Source organism: Triticum urartu, chromosome 6A (genome assembly GCF_056163025.1).
Source record: "Triticum urartu cultivar PI428250 chromosome 6A, HENAU_Tu73, whole genome shotgun sequence".
Classification (NCBI taxonomy): Eukaryota; Viridiplantae; Streptophyta; class Magnoliopsida; order Poales; family Poaceae; genus Triticum; species Triticum urartu.
The window spans coordinates 27,915,838-27,941,775 of record NC_141878.1 but is presented as its reverse complement, the minus strand read 5'-3'; the positions used below and the strand labels follow the sequence as shown (position 1 = coordinate 27,941,775).

The 25,938-nt window shown below is 46.7% G+C and overlaps 2 protein-coding genes across 2 annotated transcripts; one reads left to right on the top strand and one right to left on the bottom strand.

Annotated features, from left to right (window-relative positions):
• Nucleotides 1-5,721: 5,721 nt before the first annotated feature.
• On the bottom strand, nucleotides 5,722-6,774 carry LOC147963484 (uncharacterized). Its single transcript, XM_087529593.1, has 2 exons — nucleotides 6,678-6,774; nucleotides 5,722-6,239 (listed from the first exon to the last, which is right to left on the bottom strand). Exons 1-2 carry the CDS (start codon nucleotides 6,772-6,774, stop codon nucleotides 5,722-5,724), a joined length of 615 nt encoding a protein of 204 aa, XP_087385719.1.
• Nucleotides 6,775-7,438: 664 nt separating this feature from the next.
• LOC147963483 (uncharacterized) lies at nucleotides 7,439-9,031 on the top strand. Its single transcript, XM_087531138.1, has 2 exons — nucleotides 7,439-8,528; nucleotides 8,991-9,031. The coding sequence occupies exons 1-2, from the start codon at nucleotides 7,439-7,441 to the stop codon at nucleotides 9,029-9,031; spliced, it is 1,131 nt and encodes a 376-aa protein (XP_087387264.1).
• The last annotated feature ends 16,907 nt before the right edge of the window (nucleotides 9,032-25,938 follow it).

Below are 25,938 nucleotides of genomic sequence, written 5' to 3'. Positions count from 1 at the left end.
ACCCCCGAAGGAAGTGAGACATGAACACTACGCTCTCACCGGGCTGGGGGCTGGGAATAACTTGCCCTTGAACAGGCAACCTATGAGGAATTTCGGCGGTCAAGAACTTAGCCTCTCTCAACTTTAGCACGTCCTCCTCCATGACGGAGGAGGGCATCCATCGGCCTTGAAGGTCGGAACCGGACATTGTCGAAGGTTCGAAGCGCCTGAAATCTGAAGCCTAGGGTGTTGGAACTCGAGGCGGCAGGCGAACTCGTTTGAGATTGAAAAAGGAGTAAGGCCTTGGTCTCTTTATAAGAGGTCGAATACCAAGAGCCCTCCCCGTAACCGTTTGAGACTCGCCTTTAATCGAGAAAAAGTGCTAACGGGCATGATTGGGTTACCCACGTCCGTATTGATGAGAATCCCGTAAAAGGGGGGCACACGATCTCTGCTTTGACAAGACGTGCCAAGGAAACCGCCTCGCAAAACATGCTGGGGTGGAAAAATAAAAACGATTCGAGTAAGGGACTTGGCGGTAGTGTGATGGCGCACTGCAGGATACGTCAGCAGATTTGATTTGTGCTAATATTATTCTCTTTATGGCAATATGTGGAAACTCATTTTACAGAGCCGGACCCTACTCTTGGTGATTACAATCTTCTGTGAAGGACTTGGAGGAGGAACCCGCCTTGCAATGCCGAAGACAATTTGCGCCGGGACTTGTCGTCATTGAAGCCTGGTTCAGGGGCTACTGAGGGAGTCCTGGATTTGGGGGTGTTCGGGTAGCCGGACTATACCTTCAGTCGGACTCCTGGATTATGAATATACAAGATTGAAGACTTCGTTTCGTGTCCGGAGGGGACTTTCCTTGGCGTGAAAGGCATGCTTGGCGATGCGGATATTCAAGATCTCCTACCATTGTAACCGACTCTATGTAACCCTAACCCTATCCGGTGTCTATATAAGCCGGAGGGTTGTAGTCCATAGGACAGAATCAACTCCATACACAATCATACCATAGGCTAGCTTCTAGGGTTTAGCCTCCTTGATCTCGTGGTAGATCTACTCTTGTATTACCCATATCATCAATATTAATCAAGCAGTAGTAGGGTTTTACCTCCATCGAGAGGGCCCGAACCTGGGTAAAACAAAGTGTCCCCTGTCTCCTGTTACCATCCGGCCTAGACGAACAGTTCGGGACCCCCTACCCGAGATCCGCCGATTTTGACATCGATAGTGTTGCTTGCCTTAGTGCAGAGGAGGTTCACACTCCTCCTGGTGATCTTCAAGACAAGCTTCTCCCTCTGAAAATATTTAAAAACAGCAAAATAAAATATCAAGAACTACACTTGAAAATCACCAGAAATTCTAGACAACAAGGAAAAATCTCAACTTTGGGGTGCTTCTAGAACTTTTCAAAACAAACACAATGCAAAAAGAATCAACTCATTTGTCCTTATATTTTAAAAGTTATGGCTGGTCAAAGGTGCTGGTCAAATTTTTGAATTAAATTTGAATAAAACTAGGGGGTGACGTCGAAGACGTATTTGCCTAATACGCCTCCACTCGTACCGCTTCGGGGATTGAGTGGAGAGGCTGACAGTGGGCCCTGTTGGTCAGGTGAGAGGGGATAGGAGAGAAACAGAGCGACAACGGGGCTTCGCTAGAGCGTACGCCCTCGAGGAGCGGTCCTTGGGCAAAACCAGAGGGATAGAAAGGAATAGGGGGTCGAGGCGCACCTCCCTGTACCCGTGGATGGATGAGAGCTGGCTGCAGCAGATCGCAACCAGGCTCGCGAGCGGCGGCTGCGGTCGGGTCTCGCCGGAGAAGAAGAACGCGGCGGATTGGGGTGGTCCTTGGGGCTGTAGTGCGTCGAGGCGGCACCAGTAGAACTCCAGGGAGTTGCCTGAGCAGTCGCTTGAGCTCGAGGGGCACCGGCGCAAGGAAGAGGGCCGTGGGGAATCGCCAGCGACCTCGGGTCGGGGACGGCGGCCAGAGGCCTGCCTGACCGGGCTACGGCTATCCTACGGATTTGTGGAGCTTGGGTCGTTGGTTTGGGGTGCTCGGAGCGAAGGGACGGGGCTCGAATTTATAACCAGAGGGGGAGAGGGGTACGTGGCTCCGCTGGAGCTCTCTGGAAGCCGGCGAGCGACGACGAACGGCGTCAGCAAGGGGTGGAGGGGCTCAGCGATCACGCGGGAGCAATGCAAGGGTGCGGACGAGCACAAGAGGCGGTGTTGGAGGAGGACAGAGGCACGGGACGCACTGTGTCTTTTCGTCGCGACGTGCCCGTGCCCGCTGCAGCGTGTCTGTCGTCAGCGAGCGTCAGTGAGAGGTCAAGGGGGATGAGACGGAGGTGGTGGTGCGGTGCGGCAGTCGTCGGCGAGCTTGGGCTCAATCACGAGTGAAACAGAGACGATGACGCCGCGCAGAGCGCGTCGGACGCGATGCCAGGGCCGTGTGCTCACGCGGTCACCATGCTGGCATGGTCAAAACGACGCCCTCTCATTGCCAAACCTTGTCCCTCGTGTTGTTCATGCAGTGTTTAGTCTAGGAGGGTTGATCACACACTTGCAGGCTGACCATATATGACTTGAGCTTGTTGGCAAGTTTCTGGTCAGAAACTTGGTCGCAAAGTTTGGAGGGCTTCTCGAAGGGATTAGGGCTAAGCTTCTGGAGTTAAGGTTTATCTAGGAGGGTAATCAAGCTCAAGAAAATCCAGCCTCATTTGATCAAGGAAAAATACACTTGCTGTAGAAAATGCATTTCGAGGCCAGAATAGAAAAGATTTTCTATAGCAAAAATATTCCAAATAAGTATGAAATATTTCTGCATAGGGAGGTGGGCCATGGTTCAAGGAATATTTGAGAATTTTCTCAGATTTTTAGGAGCAAGAAAAATGAGGGTTGCTTTGGAGCACAAGTTTCTGAATTGATTTTCAGAAAGGAAATTAAATATTTTTCTTTTATGAAAAATATTCATTGGGCTATTTTTGGGATTTTTCAGAGAATGAAAGTTGAATGAGAGGTGGATGGGTCTCTTGGGTGAAAATCAAGGACATGCCCAAGTGCTTAAGTCCATTTGAATTGATTCAAAAACCAAATTGCAAAGCGAGGGCAAACAAAGTCCGGAAAAAGAGAGAAGGCAAAATCCAGGCTGTAACATTTATATCAAAGAACTGCTCGGACGCCTCCCAGAATCGCAAAGCATGGTCACACTCCATCCAAGAATGAAACAAAGTTTCATTATCATTACCACACATGGGGCAATTCGGAATCTGCAATAGATGTCGTCGCCGGAGCTCGCTATAGTTTGGTAGGAAACCTTTGAGCACCCGCCACCAGAATACTCGAATCTTAGGAAGCACATTGAGCTTCCATAGTGCACGCCATATTCCTTCATCTCCAGTAGATGAACCCTCCGTTGTCGTCAGCTGTACCTTGGTTTGGATCGTCAGCTGGTAAGCTGACCGAACTATGAAAATGCCAGACTTCTCCCGAGCCCATTCCCATATATCTAGCCCCCTACCCTCGCTCTTAGAATGGCCAAAATTGCATCTGCATCCAGGGAAAAACACACTCTGGATGGTCTCCACATCCCATTGATTTGACACTAGATCAATTAAATTTGCCACTAGCTATATAGAGTTCGGCTTGAGTGCTCCCATTGGAGTCATGGACGTGGTGCCGTCTATCCAATGGTCATGCCAAACCTCGATCGTTGTTTCATCTCCCACTCATCGAATAAGGCCCTTCTTGAGCATCTCCCTCCCTACAATGATAGCCTTCCATGTTCTAGATGCACTTTTGGGGCACCCCGCAGTAAGGAAATCCTCATTTGGGAAATATCTTCCCTCAAGGACACAGGCACACAAGCTGTTCGGATTATCAAGTATTCTCCATGCTTGTTTGGCTAGCATCACGTCATTGAAGGTTTCGAAATCCCGGAATCTGAGTCCCCCTTTTGACTTTGCAATGCACATCTTATCCCACGACTGCCAATGCATTCCCTTCTTATCAGGTGATCCAGCCCACCAATATTTTGACATGTTCGTCGTCAATTTCTTGCACAAACCTTCTGTGTGTTTGAAACAACTCATAGAGAAGGCCGGTAAAGCTTGGACCACTGACTTCAAGAGAACTTCTTTTGCACCACATGGCATCTTCCTCTAGCACCATCCTTGCACCCTTGACCTCGACCGCTCATTATTTTTTCCTGCAGCTGTTGGAAGGCCAAGGTACTTCTCTGACATTGCTTCCCTGTTTATCTGGAGGGCAGTTTTGACACCCCTCTTAACTGACGCCCCACTGTTTGGGCTAAAATAAACCGAGCTATTCAGCTTATTTGCACTTTGTCCGGAGCCCACACTGTATTGTTCCAGAATCTCATTTAACCTGGTGGCACTCCTTGAGTCAGCCTTCATAAAGATCAATCAATCGTCCGCAAATAGGAGATGCGAGATCCAAGGGGTAGAAATACTCATGTGAATGCCCATGTCTATCCAACCAACATCATTGTTTTGAAGCATACAAGAAAGACCCACCCCACATAAAAGAAATAGGTATGGCGATATAGGGTCTCCTTGACGAAAGCCTCTTGAAGGTGAGAAAGCCGGTAACAAATCACCATTCACCTTCACATGGAAGCTTATAGTGGTCACACATCTCATAATAAGAGAAACCCAGCGTTCATGGAAGCCAAGTTTGTGTATTATGCCTTCCAGATAAGCCCATTCAACTCGGTCATATGCCTTAATCATATCAATCTTGACCGCACACCATCCTTGCTTCCCCCTTTTCCTTTTCATAGAGTGAATGCATTCATAAGCCACTAGGATGTTGTCGGTAATCAGCCGTCCTGGAACAAAAGCACTTTGATCCTCTGCAATTATCTCATCAAGAATCTCCTTCAGGCGGTTAGCAAGTACTTTGCAGCAGATTTTGTATAGAACATTACACAAAGATCGTGATGTTCTGTGTGATATTCTGTGGATTTCTCACATTGGGTATAAGAACAATAATCGTGATGTTCACCAAGTCTGGCATTTGTCCTCCATTGAAGAATCTGAGGACAGCCGAAGTAACATTGGGCCCAATCAATTCCCAATGTTTCTGATAGAAACCAGCATGGAAGCCATCACATCCGGGCGCCTTTGTAGGCCCCATAGCAAACACATCAGCCTTTACTTCGTCCTCCCTAAGCGGCCTCAAGAGTCGTTCATTCATAGGTTCTGTAATTTTATGTGGAACGTGGTGAAGAACTGCTTCAGCATCCGTTTGTTCTTGTGCCGTCTAGAAGCTAGTATAAAACTGCTGTATCTCGGCATGTATCTCCTCCTTGGTCTCGCACACTCAACCGTCCGCCGCTTGCAGACTTTGTATACGATTCCTACTCTTGTGAGCAGCAGCACGAGCTTGGAAAAAACCTGTATTGCGGTCGCCTGCTTTGAGCCAGTCCGCTCTCGATATCTGGCGAGCCATAATCCTCCTTGCGCAAGAGATCAGAGAGTTGGCGGCCTAAATCTTTTTCCTTCTTAGTCGAACCCCTAAAAAGTGAGCTCGACCTCTCTTTTTCATATTCCTTGCGTACTTTCTTTATCTTCCTTCTTATATCTCCATATTTATTTGATTTCTAGTATGTAAGATGAGTTTGCATGGTAGAAAGAGCCTCTTCTATACCTTGCAAGCCATGTAGACCTGCACCCTGACGCCAGCCCTGCAGCACTGTGTCATCGTATGTTTAGTCCTTCTGCCAAGCTTCTTCGTATATGAATCTGCAACTATGCCCGTCTACCCCTTGTGCCACCCTCTTCAACTTCACTGTAAGCAGACAATGATCATATTTTGGGGTGAGCACATGCTTCACAACAGATGCCGAGTACCAAGACATCATTGCTGGGTTCACTAGGAACCTGTCAAGTCGAACTTTCACATTAGAATCACCCTGCTGCATGTTATCCCAGGTGAAAGGGACTCCCTGGTATCCCAGGTCTTGTAGTTCACAATCATCAAGACACTGACGGAAACCATCCATTTGCCACTCCGGGTGACCATGGGCTCCAAAATACTCTGAATTATCTGTAAGTTCATTAAAATCGCCACCGCACAACCACGGTGCATCACTTTGAGCTTTGAGCCAACGTAACAAGTTCCAGCTTTCAGCGCGTTCACTTCTCCTAGATTTTGCATAGAAGCCTGTAAACCCCCACACTTTATTGTCTCCACCAATGTTTTTGACCGTAACATCAATATGTTGATCTGAAAAAATTATTAAGAGTTACATCTACATCTTTTGACCAGAACAGAGCCAAACCGCCACTGAGTCCGGCGCTATTGACTGGATAAGAACCCTCAAAGCCAAGCCTAGTTGTAAGATCACTAACTCGTCTCCCCTCGATCTTTGTCTCACATAAAAAGACCAGGGCGGGACCTTCCATCTTCACTAGATTGTGAAGCTCTCGAACTATCTCCGGGTTCCCAAGCCCGCGACAGTTCCATGATAAGCAATTCATTGCGACCCGCGGGGCTGATGCTCAGCCTCCGCGCTACTCGTCGGCCACAATTCTTTGTTCGTAAAACTAGCCACAAAGACGTTCTCACCCGTCGGCCTAAAGTTCAGTCCCTTCGGATTTCCCCATGCGGGGCGAAGCGCCTCTCCTATGGGGTTCACACGAAGCTTCCGATGTAGCACCTTACCGATCAGCGCATGAAGCTCATCATCCTGCTGATCTTCCTCGTCATCAACGACCAATTTTGCTCTCTCCTTCTCTATCAGGTCTAGCCGATTCATCATCTCTTCCACTATTTATGTCTCCTTCACCTTTCCTCTCTTGCCTCCCATGGTGCTTGACTCCGCCATCTTTGCCCCAACCCCTACCTCGAACCCCTTCTCCTGCACTGTCGCCAAGGGTGGGCAAGGATGCGAGGATCCCCCCTTGATCAACCCGAGCCAGCAAACTGCAAGGATTAGACGTCACGGATGGCAGGACACCGGCGAACAGCAAACCCCAGAACTCGCGCCCCCGAGATCGCCTCGTGCGCTGCCCTGCCACTTGAAACCCTAGGAAAATGTTTCGGGGCATTGTGATCGTGTGTGATCTGTATTTCGACTTGATCTCCATTTTTTTATGTGAATCGTTTGTTTTAAACTATGTGAATCGTTTCTTACTTTGGCTGGGTACGGACACATGGAACGGAGTCGAAACTGATTCCTACTCATGTAACCTCAGTACTAGTAACGGACACACACCGACATACGGACATAAGTTCCAATCTTACCGATATATTCATATATAAGTTCCAACCTCGATCCCTTGCCACGCGCGCCACGCTTCCAATCCGCCGACCTTCCGCTCCGACCGCAGCAGGTCCCAGGACCAGGAGCCGGAGGGGTGGTGCTGGGCATCGTTCCGTGTCAGGATTCCGTGGAAAAAGAAGAAAACTCCGGCCGCCGCGCCATGTCAATTCCAGTGCCGCTGGAAGATGAGGACCTCCTCCGAGAGATCCTCCTCCGGCTGCCTCCGCTGCCGTCAACCCTCTCCCGCGCCTCCCTCGTATGCACGCGCTGGCGCCGCATCCTCTCCGATCCCCGCTTCCTACGCCGTTTCAGCAGACACCACCCGGAACCTCCTCTGCTGGGCTTCTTCAAAGAGTCTACCCCATATCCCTTCTTCATTCCTGTCCTGGACCCGCCCGATCGCATCCCTGCCGAGCGCTTCTTTGTGCCTGAGATGACGGGGGATTGGGAGTTCCTTGGCTGCCGCCACGGCCTCGCCGTCATGCTCAGCGAGTCTCTGTGTGAGATCTTCGTGTGGGACCCCCTCAACGGCCAGCAGCACCGCGTGCCTTTTCCACCGGAGCTCCGCGACGCCAAAAGGGAGAGTTTCTGTAGGTGCAGCGCCACGGTGATGTGTGTTGATGATCAAGACGGGCATGTGCAGGAGGATTGCTTCTTGAACCCGGCCTTCAAATTGGTCTTGATCTGCTCCCGTAGAGACCTGAAGACATCATTAGCTTGTGCCTACGAATCAGTGTCGGGTGTATGGGGGAATGTTGTCTCAGCGTCGACTAGAAGGATGGTTATGAAGCTAAAGCCCAGCATCCTTATCAGGAGTGCAGTTTGCTGGTTGCTGCATGGAGGTCAAATCCTTGCATTTGATATTGAAAGGCAGACTCTTGCTGTCATCGAGACGCCCGTCGATGCCGAACGTTGGTCCTTTCAGCTCTTACGGACAGATGAAGACAGCGTTCTTGGCCTGGCCGCTATGTCGAAACTGGGCATTCATATATGGGAGAGGAAACTGAACTCTGATGGTGTTGCCGGATGGGTGCTTCTGCAGAAAATCAATCAATTGGAGGGGATGTTGTCTAACGACTTCATAAATGGAGGGATGGTGGGGTATGACGAGGACTTAAATGTGGTGGTTTTGTCTACATACAGTGGTGACTTCATGTTGCACCTTGAGTCGAGGCAGATCAGATTAATTACTAAAAAGAATCGCCGGGTCGACATGATGCATTTTCCGTACAGAAATTTTTACACTGCGGGTAATACCTCCGTACCTCATGTGTAACAAGATTAATTCCAATTACTATTGATATGTGTTTGTTGTTCATGTGATTAAAGGCCCCCTTGATATAAATAATACAGTGAAACCTAGTTACTCGTTTGAAAGATTGGAGCTTGTAATGTTTTCCCATTCATTGCATCTCCTTGAAAGACAATGTATGTCTTGATTTTTCTTGATATTAATCATCAACTCATAACAGCATATGTTTTAACATGCTCCCTCTTACCCCCTCTTTTTACATGTGAGGTAAGAAGGTAAGAGTTAATCATAAGAGGGGGTAAGAGGGGGCATGTTAACATTTGCCATATTCTAATTATGTCTTCCACCTGACAGCGGATGTGGTATCATGTACTGTAGTTGTCACAAATGTGTACATTGCATTCTCATGATCCAACTGCTCCATGTTTTTCATTGATTTATTGTGCTTCTTTTGATATAGGCAGGGGAAGTGGGTGGAAATGGGTGGATCCAAATCTCTAAACACAAGAGATCTGCTAATGTGCTATGTTGGTCTAATAGGTGAGGTAATTTATATTTTTGCTATGCGCGTGTTTTTTATGTCATAGTTACTTAAATATTAAGATGATGAATAATTTATTTTGGTTTAAGCTTCCAATTTATTAAGTTGATTAGCTTCTAAACTATCCAGTTCTTCATTTATAAAAGGCGTGCCTTAAGTTAGACTACTAGTTATTAACAACTTGTTCATGATCTGTGTTGTCTTTGCATCATTATTTGTTCTTTCCATACATGTCGCATAAGAGCCGGTATTTCTTCTTTTAATATTCTCCCATTTTTTGGCTCATGTGCAGCTACTAGGCGTCATTGTTGATCATTCTCCTGCCAACAGTATCTTGCCTTACAGTTAGCTTCACTGTTTGGTCTAGTATGCTGTAACGCCCCAAGACCGGAGCTTCAGTTGCCTTCCAGGGTTTCCGGGTTTTCGTCGTGTGTTTTGTTTGGTCCGCTACTTTTCATCTTTGCATCATGTGCATTGCATCATGTCATCATGCAACCCGTTTTAAAACTCAGCTAAACAAATGGTATGGATCTTTGATCCATTTAAATCAAGGGATTTCACATGGTGATTCTCTTTACAACTTATCCTCTCGATATTTAGAGAGCTATAGTAATTATTCCAATTATGTGGAATTACCTTAACACACTTGCAAAAATCCCAATGCCTTTTATTATTTCAACTCTTGGCCTCTAACTTTGCCACTTGACCTTTCATCATTTTCCGGAGCTCCACCTAATTTCTCAACATTTTTGGGCACTTCGAAAAACCTATCCTAGTTCAAACCTTTTGAATTAAATTCAAAGGAATTTGAATTTAATCTTTCAACTTGACCTTTTTCTATTTTCCCGGACCGTGCACATTTTTCTGAGTCCGTGAAAATTATCCCCGTGCCCAAATTCTTCCTCTAACCTTCTCTTCTCTCTTTTCCTTTCTCCTATTTTTTTGTCTCTGTTTTTGTTAAGAGTAGAATCAAGAGAGGGAGAGAAGGGAGCCCAGCAGGCCATTTGGGCCCAGCTGCATCTAACCTAGCCGGCTCCAAGGCCCACTCCCTAACCTAACCCTAGGCCCAGCCTCTCCCCTCGCTACCCTCTCCCGATCTCATCTCTCCCTTGTTTCCCTACGCGCGCCGCCACACGCTCAACGCACGCATTGGGCCAGGGAGGAGCCCGATCCCCATCACCAACGCTCGCAGGCTCCTCTGCTCGATCCCCACTTCTCCCCCTCGCACCTCACTTGCCTCCCATTGCGCCGCCCTCTCTCTCTCTCGTTCTCCTCCCTCACGCCGCCAGCGAGCGCCCTCGCTCAGCCCAGCCTCCTCGCTAGCTCCCCATCTCTTCCTCCTAGCCAGCCGTGCCCCTCCATGGCGCTGCCTTGCTACTCCCTTCGGCGAGCACCGTGCCGTCTCCCTGCCTTGCCTGCTCTTTCGGCGTCACCAACAACAGCGGTCCGGCGCCCAAGCTCCTCTGCCGCCCCGCCCATTCCCAGCCGGATCCCGCCGGCAGGACCTCGCGTCCCCGCTTCAAACGACCGTCGCTGCGTCACGACCTCAGCTCCACCTGTGAAGCCCGATGCCCCTCGGCGCGTCAGCTTCGACCTCGATCAGATGCGCCCGAGGAGCTCCCCGAGCGAGCTCGCCGGCGGCCCCTGCGTTCCCCGTGACCTCTACTGCCTGCCGGCCCTTCTCCGCCTCGCCGTCGTTTTGCTGCAGGAGTCGAGGTGTCGCCTCCTGCAGTTCGTCAGCCGACATCGCGGCCTCAACCTCCATGGACGGCCTCCTGTACTTCGAACGGGAGGAGAACCGCTGCGTTGACTGGATCGGTGCCGCTCCAGGCCACTGCACTGTACAACTGCTTTGAGAGAACACGGATACGTCAAGACCCGGGCCGACAAGTACCACGATGTCCGTCGATCGCCAAGTACCCCTTCGGATACGCAAGTCCCTCGAAGGTCCACCGATGCCTAGTACGACTACAGGACCGGAACGAAGTACCACGATAACCGTTGACATGTACCACTACACCGCACCAAAACGTCAAGACCGTCCCGGATATTGTCAAGAACCACTTCGGTTTCGGAACGTGACGAGTACCACGACTACCCTCGTGGACTTTGGTTTCATCAAGTTCGACTACAACGTGTGACTCTACTTCCACTACCGAACGTCCCGAGAACGTCTACTTCCCCTACACCTCATCAAACTCGAACCGCTCCGATAACGCACGCTTCGAAGGTATAACCCCGAGACGACGTCCGTGAACGAATGCTTGCGATGTTTGAAATGCTCGTGTTTGCTCCGTGTAGGAGTTGTTCGGTGCACGTTGCCCCTCTTTTGCCTTGCCACCGACATGTGGGAACCCCGTAATCAGGAGCACCCCACCATCCTTGCATGACACGCTCCCGTCACTTCCTTTTGCACCGTTATCCCCGTGGGCTACCGGAGAACCGATATGTTGTCGTGGCATCATTTTCGGATTCGTCGTCGTGGCACCCTTTTCCTTTCCACCACGATGTCAAATGCTTCATATTAATGCTCTTGTCAAGTTTTAATAAAAATTGCATAAACTTGTTCATGTCATCTGCATCATGATAACAACAATTAAAAATATTTAAATTGTTGTTTGCATTAATTTACTAATGCATATGGGGATTTATCGGATTTGTTGTCTGCTATATTCGGCCCCATTTATATTGTTTAGATAGACAATCCCTTTATGTTTCACCTCTTGACATGCTTAACAACATTTAATATTGTTGGGTACATAAACGAGAGAGAACTAAATAATTGATGTGGTGTTCCGTCAATATCCAACCCGTTGCATATTGAGCTCCACTTAATGTGTAGGATTGTTTGTGCTCTTTGCCATGCCATGCCTCTTTAAACCGGACATGCATCATACTTGTTTGCGCATCATGCCATGATTATGTGGTGGTTGTTTACTAGGTTGTTTGCTCTTTTCCGGTGTTGCTTCTTCGGGTTGGTTCCGATAACGTCGCGTTTGTGAGGAACCGTTTGACTACGTCCGTTTATCTTCTTCATGGACTCGTTCTTCTTCCTTGCGGGATCTCAGGCAAGATGATCATACCCTCGAAATCACTACTATCTTTGCTTTGCTAGATGCTCGCTCTTTTGCTATGCCAATGCTACGATGCCTACCTTTTGCTTGTCAGCCTCCCAATTGCCATGTCAAACCTCTAACCCACCATGTCCTAGCAAACCGTTGTTTGGCTATGTTACCGCTTTGCTCAGCCCCTCTTATAGCGTTGCTAGTTGCAGGTGAAGATTGGAGGCCGTTCCTTGTTGGAATATATTTGTTTACTTGTTGGGATATCACAATATATCTTAATTAATTAATGCATCTATATACTTGGTAAAGGGTGGAAGGCTCGGCCTTATGCCTGGTGTTTTGTTCCACTCTTGCCGCCCTAGTTTTCCGTCATATCGGTGTTATGTTCCCGGATTTTGCGTTCCTTACGTGGTTGGGCTATTATGGGAACCCCTTGACAGTTCGCCTTAAGTAAAGCTTTTCCAGCAATGCCCAACATTGGTTTTACCATTTGCCACCTAGCCTTTTCTTTTCCCTTGGGGGTCGCGCGCCCAAGGGTCATCATTATTTTACCCCCCCCCCCGGGCCAGTGCTCCTCTGAGTGTTGGTCCAAACTGTCAGCTACCGGTGACCACCAGGGGCAACTCTGGGCTGGCCTACCCGTACCTAGGACAATCTGAGTGTGCCCTGAGAAAGAGATATGTGCAGCTCCTATCGGGATTTGTCGGCACATTCGGGCGGTGTTGCTGGTTTAGTTTTACCCTGTCGAAATGTCTTGTTGTACCGGGATACCGAGTCTGATCGGAACGTCTCGGGTGGAGGTCTATTCCTTCGTTGACCGTGAGAGCTTGTCATGGGCTAAGTTGGGACACCCCTGCAGGGATTTGAACTTTCGAAAGCCGTGCCCGCGGTTATGGGTAGATGGGAATTTGTTAACGTCCGGTTGTAGAAAACCTAAACTTAACCTTAATTAAAATGAATCAACCGCGTGTGTAACCGTGATGGTCTTTTTCCGGCGGAGTCCGGGAAGTGAACACGGTTGTTGGAGTTATGCTTGCCGTAGTTAGTCCAGGATCACTTCTTGATCATACTTTTATCGACCGTGCTTTGCCTTCTCTTCTCGCTCTCATTTGCGTATGTTAGCCACCATATATGCTAGTCGCTTGCTGCAGCTCCACCTCATACCCTTACCTTACCCATAAGCTTAAATAGTCTTGATCGCGAGGGTGCGAGATTGCTGAGTCCCTGTGGCTCACAGATACTTCCAAAACCAGCTTGCAGGTGCCGATGAGTCCGTGCAGATGACGCAACCAAGCTCAGGAGGAGCTTGATGAAGATCTTGTCCTTTGTGATTGTTTCGTTTTAGTTGATCAGTAGTGGAGCCCAGTTGGGGTCGATCGGGGACCTTTGTCGCATTTGGGGTTCTTCTTTTATTTCGGTTCCGTAGTCGGACCATGAGTGTATTTGATTGATGTAATGTTTATTCCTGTAATTGTGTGAAGTGGCGATTGTAAGCCAACTATGTATCCCTTTTCCTTATGTATTACATGGGTTGTGTGAAGATTACCTCACTTGCGACATATGCCTTCAATGCGATTATGTCTCTAAGTCGTGCCTCGACACGTAGGAGCTATAGTCGCATCGAGGGTGTTACAAGTTGGTATCAGAGCCTTCCCCGACCTTAGGAGCCCCATTGCTTGATCGTTTTTAGAAGCCGAGTTGTGTCTAGAAAAATGTTTTGAGTCATTTAGGAATTATATATCGGAGAGTTTAGGAATTCTTTTTACTTCCCAGTCCCTTCATCGCTCTGGTAAGGCATCCTGACGTAGAGTTTTGACTCTTCTCTTCTCAAATTTCACTAAAAAAAATTTTTAGGATCACGCGGGTATCTTGGAATTGTTTCGATGGTTTTATGATGAGAACATTGTCTTGGTGCCTCCTGTCAGGGGTTTTGGGGAAGTGTCCCGGGGAGTTGAGCTCTGAGGTGTTGTCGTCATAATTTTATCGTAGCAATTCTGGAATACCTGAGATTAGTACGCCGACATCGAAAATCTCTTTTATGCAGTTCGTTGGTGAGATAACCTCGACGCCACCCAGTACTGGGGCGGGAGTTCGGGAGTATTGCCATAACTTGTATAACGGATGCTTTTCGAAGGTTGAGGTAGACGATTTCCGAAGGTTTCTTGGTTATGTGTTGAAGGATGGATACAGCTGGATGTAGGATTTGCTAGAATTGGGTGAGATATTATGCTTCCCCTGTATCCCCAACACCTGATTGCATAACCGGAAAGTTTCGGGAGTTTATAAATGGGAATTCAAGTAGCTCTTAGGATATCTTTCCGACGGATGTATGATATGAAATTGGGGTTCGACGTCTAGTGGTCCACCTATTCACGGTCGGTTTTACAGTGGTCTCGTTGTGTCTTAAAGAGTCCTTGGCTATGCCGACTCGGGGACGCTTCGTATGTCATGTGCACTTCCTTGTACATGATGGTGTTGTACGATCGAGCCCGTGTAGGCCCCACCACGAAAACTTCGGACGAAATCTCTATCATATGTTTGTTCCGGCTTATTTTGCAAGCCAATCCTTTGTTTTTGTTTTGAGTTGTGGTATTCGAGTTGCTTCAATGTCAAATGTTGATTCCATCCCTTGTCTAAGCGGTGTTCTCATACTTCGATGTGAATACCAATCCTTCTCGATCATCGAGTTTGTGCTGTCAATCCTTTTCAACCGACGTGTTTCTCTTCAAGTGGATCCGATCATTGCAACATCCGCAAGTTTCAATCTCAGCTTTCTCTACGGTGTTCATTTCATCCATCTCAAGTTGCATTTGTTTTCCCGCCCACCCACCCTTTTTCTTTAAGGACTCAGATTTCTCAATCAAGTATCATTTTATTGATGGAAGTCTCTCCATTTTTTTCCTTCATGTTTGTATCCGGTGATTGTCATGAAGATGCTTACGGAGTTTCAAGTTCGTCACTCATTTTCTTCCCCGGTGGTTTCAAGTCAAGCTTTTTTGATCATATCATTTTCCTCGTTTCAATGTTTTCTCATGCTGGTGCAAATCTTAATCATTCACCTCTCGCTATTCAATTGTTCCGGAGTGCTGAAGATATCTCAGAAGGATCGTCTTGTCATTCAAGATCCGTTAATCCTATTTTGAGGATGCTTTATCTCATTCAAGCCATTTAATTCAACCAGTGCTTTCTCTCTTAAATCATTTCCGGTGTATCTTTTGAGTGGGCCCTAATCCCCAGGTCTTTTTCCAGGATCTTACCTGACTCTTCTTATTTTCCCAGAGCTATCCTCAAATTTCTTTTCGAAGTTTGTCGTAAGAATGAGTTATCATCAGTCAAATGTATTTCTCCAAGATCTTTCAAATTGTTTCCATCGTTGCCTCAACCTCTTCGTTTTGATTCTTCCGGAGTGTCTAAATAATTCTTGGTGGTGTTTCTCATCGTCATTCTCAACATTGGAAGACCGAAGAAGAGTTTATCTTTAATCTTGCTCCATTCTCTTCAAGATTCGTGATTCTAGCTTGTTGCCATCCTCTCGTAATTGTTTTGATTGTGATAATTCTTTTCATCTATCCGGAGCAATTCAAGAGTCTTCTCAGTTTGATTATCCAGAGTTCATCAAATAAGATTTATCCATTCCAGTTTTCACTTATCTTTCTCCAAATCTTACCGGTGCATCATTCAAATATTCTCTATTCAGTTCGTGATCCCTTCGTTCTCATGTATCTAGTTGGTCTCAAGCACTTTCGTTCATTTGCTAATTCTTACCGGTGATTCACCCCTACTTCGATCATTTTAATTCTTACGGTGGTTCGTTCAAGAGTTTTCTTCCTTCGTGTATCATATCTATGCATTCGTGCTTTTCAAATTCTACCGGTGGTTCTTGGAAGACCTTCTCAAGTTGGCGCTATATCTCTCTTAATCCTTGATACGAGAATAAGTACTATGTCGAATCCGTTGATTGTCATCAATTAAATTGGTGAAGGATAAGCATAATGTAATTCTTTTCTTTGTTTCATCCAAATGATTAATTCTTTATTCCGGAGGCCCTTCAAACGCTCGGTTCCATTTGTTTCATCTTCTCTTTTGCCCGGAGTTCCAACCTCTTTCAATTATATTATCACGGAGTTCTCTATCTAAATCATTGCGAGGCTTAAATCTTATTGTTTTCATCATTCCATTATTTTGGATCATTCTTTTATTACCGGAGTTCTTCATGAAGGTTCTACATGATGGATTCATCAAGGATTTAATCCCTTCTCGGAGTGTTCATCAAGATTCTTTTCAGATGAGCTCAAGCATTCTTCATCTTGCAATCCGGAGTGCAATTCCTTCTACCATATTATTGGAGGTGGTATTATGTCATTCTTGATAATTTGGGTTCATGTTTCATGATTCACATGTTGTTATGAATGAGGTATTTTAAATCCATCAATCTCGTCGTTGGAGCTATCTTGGGTTATATTTCACCTAAAGCCTTCCCTAAGGATTGTTACTATTACGGTGCTTATATATGACCCAAGTTCTTCTTTTATCCTTCCGGTGAATAAGTTTAAAGTCTCCTAGTTGATACCAATCCAATTCTTTTTCTGTGAGTGGCAGGCTGTCACCTCATAACATGGAGATGTACTCCATAAGACCACATCAACCTTATTCTTTTCGTTGTTGATTTTCCATTCTCACTTTTGTTCCGGAGGCTTTGTGGTGTTGCTCCCTTAAACCCATCTTGTTTTGTCAGGACCATGTTTTGTTCGTGCTTATCCTTTTTAACCGGAGTTTTGTGTCCTTTTGCTCAAGCTCTTTCATTTTATCAAGTTTTCCATCTCTTCTAAACCGGAGTGCCGTCTGAAATAGTTCCGGAGGCAGTGTTTTGTAATGTCATCAAGTATCCTGTCATCTTATCAAGTTCTCATTCAATTATTTTCTTTTCAACCGGAGTGCTGCCCCAAGTTGTTCTTCCTTGTTCCTCTTTGCTTACAGAGTATTTTCAACTTGATTTATCTCTGTTGTTTTCTTTTCTCGAGATGGCTTAACCTTTTCAAGGTTCTTTGGTCTTACTCATTTGTCAAAGAAGCAACTTAGTTTTACCTCTCCTCTTTTCTCTTCCGTTGTCCCTCCGGTGCCATTCTAGATCTCGGGACGAGATCCTCTCGTAGTGGTGGAGTGTTGTAACGCCCCAAGACCGGAGCTTCAGTTGCCTTCCAGGGTTTCCGGGTTTTCGTCGTGTGTTTTGTTTGGTCCACTACTTTTCATCTTTGCATCATGTGCATTGCATCATGTCATCATGCAACCCGTTTTAAAACTCAGCTAAACAAATGGTATGGATCTTTGATCCATTTAAATCAAGGGATTTCACATGGTGATTCTCTTTACAACTTATCCTCTCGATATTTAGAGAGCTATAGTAATTATTCCAATTATGTGGAATTACCTGAACACACTTGCAAAAATCCCAATGCCTTTTATTATTTCAACTCTTGGCCTCTAACTTTGCCACTTGACCTTTCATCATTTTCCGGAGCTCCACCTAATTTCTCAACATTTTTGGGCACTTCGAAAAACCTATCCTAGTTCAAACCTTTTGAATTAAATTCAAAGGAATTTGAATTTAATCTTTCAACTTGACCTTTTTCTATTTTCCCGGACCGTGCACATTTTTCTAAGTCCGTGAAAATTATCCCCGTGCCCAAATTCTTCCTCTAACCTTCTCTTCTCTCTTTTCCTTTCTCCTATTTTTTTGTCTCTGTTTTTGTTAAGAGTAGAATCAAGAGAGGGAGAGAAGGGAGCCCAGCAGGCCATTTGGGCCCAGCTGCATCTAACCTAGCCGGCTCCAAGGCCCACTCCCTAACCTAACCCTAGGCCCAGCCTCTCCCTCGCTACCCTCTCCCGATCTCATCTCTCCCTTGTTTCCCTACGCGCGCCGCCACACGCTCAACGCACGCATTGGGCCAGGGAGGAGCCCGATCCCCATCACCAACGCTCGCAGGCTCCTCTGCTCGATCCCCACTTCTCCCCCTCGCACCTCACTTGCCTCCCCTTGCGCCGCCCTCTCTCTCTCTCTTGTTCTCCTCCCTCACGCCGCCAGCGAGCGCCCTCGCTTAGCCCAGCCTCCTCGCTAGCTCCCCATCTCTTGCTCCTGGCCAGCCGTGCCCCTCCATGGCGCTGCCTTGCTACTCCCTTCGGCGAGCACCGTGCCGTCTCCCTGCCTTGCCTGCTCTTTCGGCGTCACCAACAAAAGCGGTCCGGCGCCCAAGCTCCTCTGCCGCCCCGCCCATTCCCAGCCGTATCCCGCCGGCAGGACCTCGCGTCCCCGCTTCAGACGACCATCGCTGCGTCACGACCTCAGCTCCACCTGTGAAGCCCGATGCCCCTCGGCGCGTCAGCTTCGACCTCGATCAGATGCGCCCGAGGAGCTCCCCGAGCGAGCTCGCCGGCGGCCCCTGCGTTCCCCGTGACCTCTACTGCCTGCCGGCCCTTCTCCGCCTCGCCGTCGTTTTGCTGCAGGAGTCGAGGTGTCGCCTCCTGCAGTTCGTCAGCCGACATCGCGGCCTCAACCTCCATGGACGGCCTCCTGTACTTCGAACGGGAGGAGAACCGCTGCGTTGACTGGATCGGTGCCGCTCCAGGCCACTGCACTGTACAACTGCTTTGAGAGAACACGGATACGTCAAGACCCGGGCCGACAAGTACCACGATGTCCGTCGATCGCCAAGTACCCCTTCGGATACGCAAGTCCCTCGAAGGTCCACCGATGCCTAGTACGACTACAGGACCGGAACGAAGTACCACGATAACCGTTGACATGTACCACTACACCGCACCAAAACGTCAAGACCGTCCCGGATATTGTCAAGAACCACTTCGGTTTCGGAACGCGACGAGTACCACGACTACCCTCGTGGACTTTGGTTTCATCAAGTTCGACTACAACGTGTGACTACTACCGCCACCGTGATTTTCGACAAGACGTCGTGTGCCTCTACTTCCACTACCGAACGTCCCGAGAACGTCTACTTCCCCTACACCTCATCAAACTCGAACCGCTCCGATAACGCACGCTTCGAAGGTATAACCCCGAGACGACGTCCGTGAACGAATGCTTGCGATGTTTGAAATGCTCGTGTTTGCTCCGTGTAGGAGTTGTTCGGTGCACGTTGCCCCTCTTTTGCCTTGCCACCGACATGTGGGAACCCCGTAATCAGGAGCACCCCACCATCCTTGCATGACACGCTCCCGTCACTTCCTTTTGCACCGTTATCCCCGTGGGCTACCGGAGAACCGATATGTTGTCGTGGCATCATTTTCGGATGCGTCGTCGTGGCACCCTTTTCCTTTCCACCACGATGTCAAATGCTTCATATTAATGCTCTTGTCAAGTTTTAATAAAAATTGCATAAACTTGTTCATGTCATCTGCATCATGATAACAACAATTAAAAATATTTAAATTGTTGTTTGCATTAATTTACTAATGCATATGGGGATTTACCGGATTTGTTGTTTGCTATATCCGGCCCCATTTATATTGTTTAGATAGACAATCCCTTTATGTTTCACCTCTTGACATGCTTAACAACATTTAATATTGTTGGGTACATAAACGAGAGAGAACTAAATAATTGATGTGGTGTTCCGTCAATATACAACCCGTTGCATATTGAGCTCCACTTAATGTGTAGGATTGTTTGTGCTCTTTGCCATGCCATGCCTCTTTAAACCGGACATGCATCATACTTGTTTGCGCATCATGCCATGATTATGTGGTGGTTGTTTACTAGGTTGTTTGCTCTTTTCCAGTGTTGCTTCTTCGGGTTGGTTCCGATAGCGTCGCGTTTGTGAGGAACCGTTCGACTACGTCCGTTTGTCTTCTCGAAATCACTACTATCTTTGCTTTGCTAGATGCTCGCTCTTTTGCTATGCCAATGCTACGATGCCTACCTTTTGCTTGTCAAACCTCTAACCCACCATGTCCTAGCAAACCGTTGTTTGGCTATGTTACCGCTTTGCTCAGCCCCTCTTATAGCGTTGCTAGTTGCAGGTGAAGATTGGAGGCCGTTCCTTGTTGGAACATATTTGTTTACTTGTTGGGATATCACAATATATCTTATTTAATTAATGCATCTATATACTTGGTAAAGGGTGGAAGGCTCGGCCTTATGCCTGGTGTTTTGTTCCACTCTTGCCGCCCTAGTTTTCCGTCATATCGGTGTTATGTTCCCGGATTTTGCGTTCCTTACGTGGTTGGGCTATTATGGGAACCCCTTGACAGTTCGCCTTAAGTAAAGCTTTTCCAGCAATGCCCAACATTGGTTTTACCATTTGCCACCTAGCCTTTTCTTTTCCCTTGGGGGTCGCGCGCCCAAGGGTCATCATTATTTTACCCCCCCGGGCCAGTGCTCCTCTGAGTGTTGGTCCAAACTGTTAGCTACCGGTGACCACCAGGGGCAACTCTGGGCTGGCCTACCCGTACCTAGGACAATCTGAGTGTGCCCTGAGAAAGAGATATGTGCAGCTCCTATCGGGATTTGTTGGCACATTCGGGCGGTGTTGCTGGTTTAGTTTTACCCTGTCGAAATGTCTTGTTGTACCGGGATACCGAGTCTGATCGGAACGTCTCGGGTGGAGGTCTATTCCTTCGTTGACCGTGAGAGCTTGTCATGGGCTAAGTTGGGACACCCCTGCAGGGATTTGAACTTTCAAAAGCCGTGCCCGCGGTTATGGGCAGATGGGAATTTGTTAACGTCCGGTTGTAGAAAACCTAAACTTGACCTTAATTAAAATGAATCAACCGCGTGTGTAACCGTGATGGTCTTTTTCCGGCGGAGTCCGGGAAGTGAACACGGTTGTTGGAGTTATGCTTGCCGTAGGTAGTCCAGGATCACTTCTTGATCATACTTTTATCGACCGTGCTTTGCCTTCTCTTCTCGCTCTCATTTACGTATGTTAGCCACCATATATGCTAGTCGCTTGCTGCAGCTCCACCTCATACCCTTACCTTACCCATAAGCTTAAATAGTCTTGATCGCGAGGGTGCGAGATTGCTGAGTCCCTGTGGCTCACAGATACTTCCAAAACCAGCTTGCAGGTGCCGATGAGTCCGTGCAGATGACGCAACCAAGCTCAGGAGGAGCTTGATGAAGACCTTGTCCTTTGTGATTGTTTCCTTTTAGTTGATCAGTAGTGGAGCCCAGTTCGGGTCGATCGGGGACCTTTGTCGCATTTTGGGTTCTTCTTTTATTTTGGTTCCGTAGTCGGACCATGAGTGTATTTGATTGATGTAATGTTTATTCCTGTAATTGTGTGAAGTGGCGATTGTAAGCCAACTATGTATCCCTTTTCCTTATGTATTACATGGGTTGTGTGAAGATTACCTCACTTGCGACATATGCCTTCAATGCGATTATGTCTCTAAGTCGTGCCTCGACACGTAGGAGCTATAGTCGCATCGAGGGTGTTACATATGCTGTATGTGCGCCTACTTCATAACAATTCAGTTATGGCCGCGGATGTTTTACTTATTCGAGCTTAATGGATGTCTCAGTTTTCTTAGATGCTATTATGTATTCAGCAAGATGTCATCACACTTTTTTTTGTATCTATGAATATTTATTTTTTCTACTTCAACTATGAAATTACAACAGTGGATGTGCCATTTTTACACTATATTCCATGAATATTTTTATCTAATCCCTATACAATTTGGGGATGAATGTTTACCCACTGCAATGTTTAAACTGAATTCCCCCGTACAAATTCTGTTCAATCCTGGACAAGTAAACAACATTAAAGTAGATATCAATTAAGAAGAATATGAGACAAACCATGACATGGATTAGAGTGACAAATGGAGTTCCACTCGAACCCCATGGCGATCAAGATCCTGTTGGGAACAAACCCCTGAAACCGAACATGGCCAAGGAAACTTCTACGATCCAAAAAATAAAGTACACTGTGGAAAAATAACTATGAAAAAGGAAACTGTGCATAGGTAGCCTGGATATGTTGACAGCATTGAGAACTAAGAAAAAGGAAACTCTGCACTAGGTGATTTTCGGCCACTTAAAATGAGCAAAACGCCCTTCGATATGAAATAGCATGCAAATGAGCTCCAAAAGGGATGCAACTTGGCATGGTGTCTTCGTTGCACCGTTTTAGGATGTGATAAAAAATTGAGAGTGTCATGGTAAAAAATTGTTGCTCCTCATGTACAAACCGAACACTCTCAAATGAAGTGTAAGTGTTTCAGATGTAAACTGCTGCCTTTCTCACTCAAGTCCACTTTTAATATCCTTTGGACTTCAAACTTTTCTATGATTAACACACAATATTCAAAGCCGCAGGACCAAATTTGAGAGTATTTTATGTTCAGTAAATATGGTTTTTAGGATTTTTTTTGGACAGAAGATATCTTTGGCGGGAATCTCCTATTGCCCGCCATAGCTAACATTTTGAAATTTTGGAATATTGGGCATGGTTACCAATATAATTAAGGTTGTGGTGGGCATATTTTTTGCCCAACACTCGTGGAAGACAAACAAGTGGTGCCCCTGAATACATATTTGTCATCGCCGTTTTTAGCCCGCGGGCAAATTTGAAAGAGTTTATGAGTGTCGGCTCTTATAAGTTGGACGTGCAGTGGCGGGTGGTCAATTATACCAGCCACTGCCCCCATCCATGTGGGTTGGCCGCATGGGCCTCCTGGCCACCGTCTTCCGTCGATTCTTCCACGTATAAATCCTATAATTTCCAAAACCCTTTGTACCATGTTTTGGCAATTTTTTCCGCCACCACACGTTCCTATTCCGGGGAGATCCAATCTGGAGGCCTGTTCAGGGACCCTACCGGAGGGGGAATCCATCACCGGAGTCAGCTTCATCAACCTTGCTTCATCGAATACCATGTTTGAGTATTTTACTTAAGACCTTAGGGTCCATAGCAGTAGCTATATGGCATCCTCTCTGCCTTGTGATTCAATACAAAGTTTCCTTGTGCTGCCTCACATGGTCCGGATCGGTGGTTGTGTTTGATGATATGATGAATTGCCACTTTATGATTAGAGTGTTCACTGAATTATATTGAATCTTTTGAAGTTTATTTGCTGCATAATGAAGTAGCTATGTATGCTTTCCAATCTATTTATCTTCTTTGGCCTGATTGATTGGCAGTTCTTCAAAGGGAGTTGTGTAAGGTAGTGCATTCAATCTTGCAGTGATTTATATCCCAGTGACAGAAAAGGACAATACATGTATTCTATTGTTTCTACTAAGGATAAAACGATGGTTCCTTTATCACACTTGGATGATAGTGTTGGGGAACGTAGTAATTCAAAAATTTCCTATGATCACGCAAGATCTATCTAGGAGATGCATAGCAACGAGACGGGAGAGTGTGTCCACGTACCCTCATACACCGGAAACGGAAGCATTAGTAACGCGGTTGATGTAGTCGGACGTCTTCACGATGCAACCGATCCATGTACCGAACATACGCCACCTCTGTGTTCAGCACACGTTCAGCACGATGACGTCCCTCGAGCTCTTGATCCAGTTGAGGACGAGGGAGAGTTTCATCAGCACAAAGGCATGGTGATGGTGATGATGAAGTTACCGGCGCAGGGCTTCACCTAAGCTCTACGACGATGTGACTGAGGTGTTGAACTATGGAGGGGGGCACCGCACTCGGCTAAGAGATTGTCTATTGTGCCTTTGGGGTGCCCCCCCTCCCCCCCACCTCCGTATATAAAGGGGGAGGAGGAGGTGGCCGGCCTAAGGGGGCGCGCCATAAGGGGGGTGTCCTACTTGGACTCCTAGTCCAAGTAGGATTCGCCCCCCCTCCTTCCTTCCACTGGAGAGGGAAAAGGGGAAGGGAGAGAGAGGGAGAAGGAAAGAGGGGGGTCGGCCCCTTCCCCTAGTCCAATTCGGTTTGGGCAAGGGGGGCGCCCCTCTCATGTGGCCTTTCTCCTCTCCTGCAATAAGGTCCAATAGGCCCAATACTTCTCTCGGGTGGTTCTGATAACCTCCCGATACTCCGGAAAAATGCCCGAACCACTCGAAACCATTCTGATGTCCAAATGCAACCTTCCAATATATGAATCTTTACCTCTCGACCATTTCGAGACTCCTCGTCATGTCTGTATCTCATCCGGGACTCTGAAAAAACTTCGGTCATCAAATCACATAACTCATAATACAAATCGTCATCGAACTTTAAGTGTGCGGATCCTACGGGTTCGAGAACTATGTAGACATGACCGAGACACATCTCCGGTCAATAACCAATAGCGGAACCTGGATGCTCATATTGGTTCCTACATGTTCTACTTTACTGGATATGGTGCGATCTATGATGTCTCTTCACTACTAGGGAAAACCCTAGCAGTAGCTCTGGTTTTGTGCTCACTAGTAGCGCGGGTAGGCGCGCTACTAATAAGGCGCTATAGCTATTGCTTAGCAGTAACGCGTGCCGCACATGCTACTGCTAGGACAAATAGCTGCAGCACTTGTTCACTCCCACGCTGCTGCTAATGTAACTACAGGCAGCGTGTTTTCTTTCCATCGCTACTAGTATTGTTTTTTTATTTTTTATTTTTAGTGCATTTATGCGCCATCGTACAAATATTGGTATAATACCAGTTATGAGGTTTACATCATTATGTCCATAACAGTGTGTCAAATGATGGTGGATTAGGTTCAAGTGGAGGCAATATGTGGTGCATGTCAAAAGTATACTACTAATCCAAACTTGATCTAGTTTGGACTAGTAGTACTTTCGATGTGCACCACATGTTGCCTCCACTTGAATCTAATCCGCCAGCACAAGCTATTTAATCATCATCATAATCATTAGCACCAACAATATTTATTTAATCACCACTAACACTAGCTAATAATAATCATCAGTCATTACCACCAACACTAGCTATTTTATCATCATAGTAATAGTGTAGCACATCATCATCCTCAAACTCATTTCTAGCTAATCACTCCTGCTGCTCTCTCTTAGGTAAAACAACAAAAAACATGTGTAGCTCTCCTCCTTGATCAAGTTGGAGCATGCAGATGAACCTGTCTCCTAATTTTGGGTAGCACATCTGTTTGCTGCCCCCTGGTACTTGTCTGCGCTCCCCCATCACATATGTGGTCCAGTCTTGCACTATTAAGCATTCATCGCTGATCTTGAATGCACTAAAGTAACATGTAGGATATCTTGGCCGTAAGCTAATAATACTCATGGTACCTTTAGTCTCGATCCCATAAGGCACAACATTCATCGGGAGTCCCTGTTGAAGAACATCGTATGGTCACATACTTAGCAATGAAGTTTAGCTTCACAAATAATGTATGGAAAAGATGCACTGAGGACAAATAGTAAAAATCTTACCATCCTTCCTAAACAGATGTGACCGTAGTTCATGACGAACACTATTGGTCGCACGTTTTCAGTACTAAGATTTCTAAGTCTAGCAAGAAAATTTGTCTTGAAGGTATCAAGATCCTCAAGCCATGAAACATAATGACTTAGCTCCTCGCAGTTTAGTTCAGCCCCGGGACAGTAGTAGGTCCTGTCTACCAAGCGCTGGACATGTTTGCTTGCACCGAAATAAGCTGACAATACAAATTAGTTGTCAACTATTTTTGAATAAACAATATCAAAGACATAAATATGGTTGAGAAACTTACATTTTGGTGTAACTGGAGGTGTCTGCACATCGACCCAGATGTCGGTATTACCTTCCATATCATCTTCCGGACGAATATCAAAGGTGATAACCATATTAGGCTGAAATGCATAAGTCTTGCATAGTGC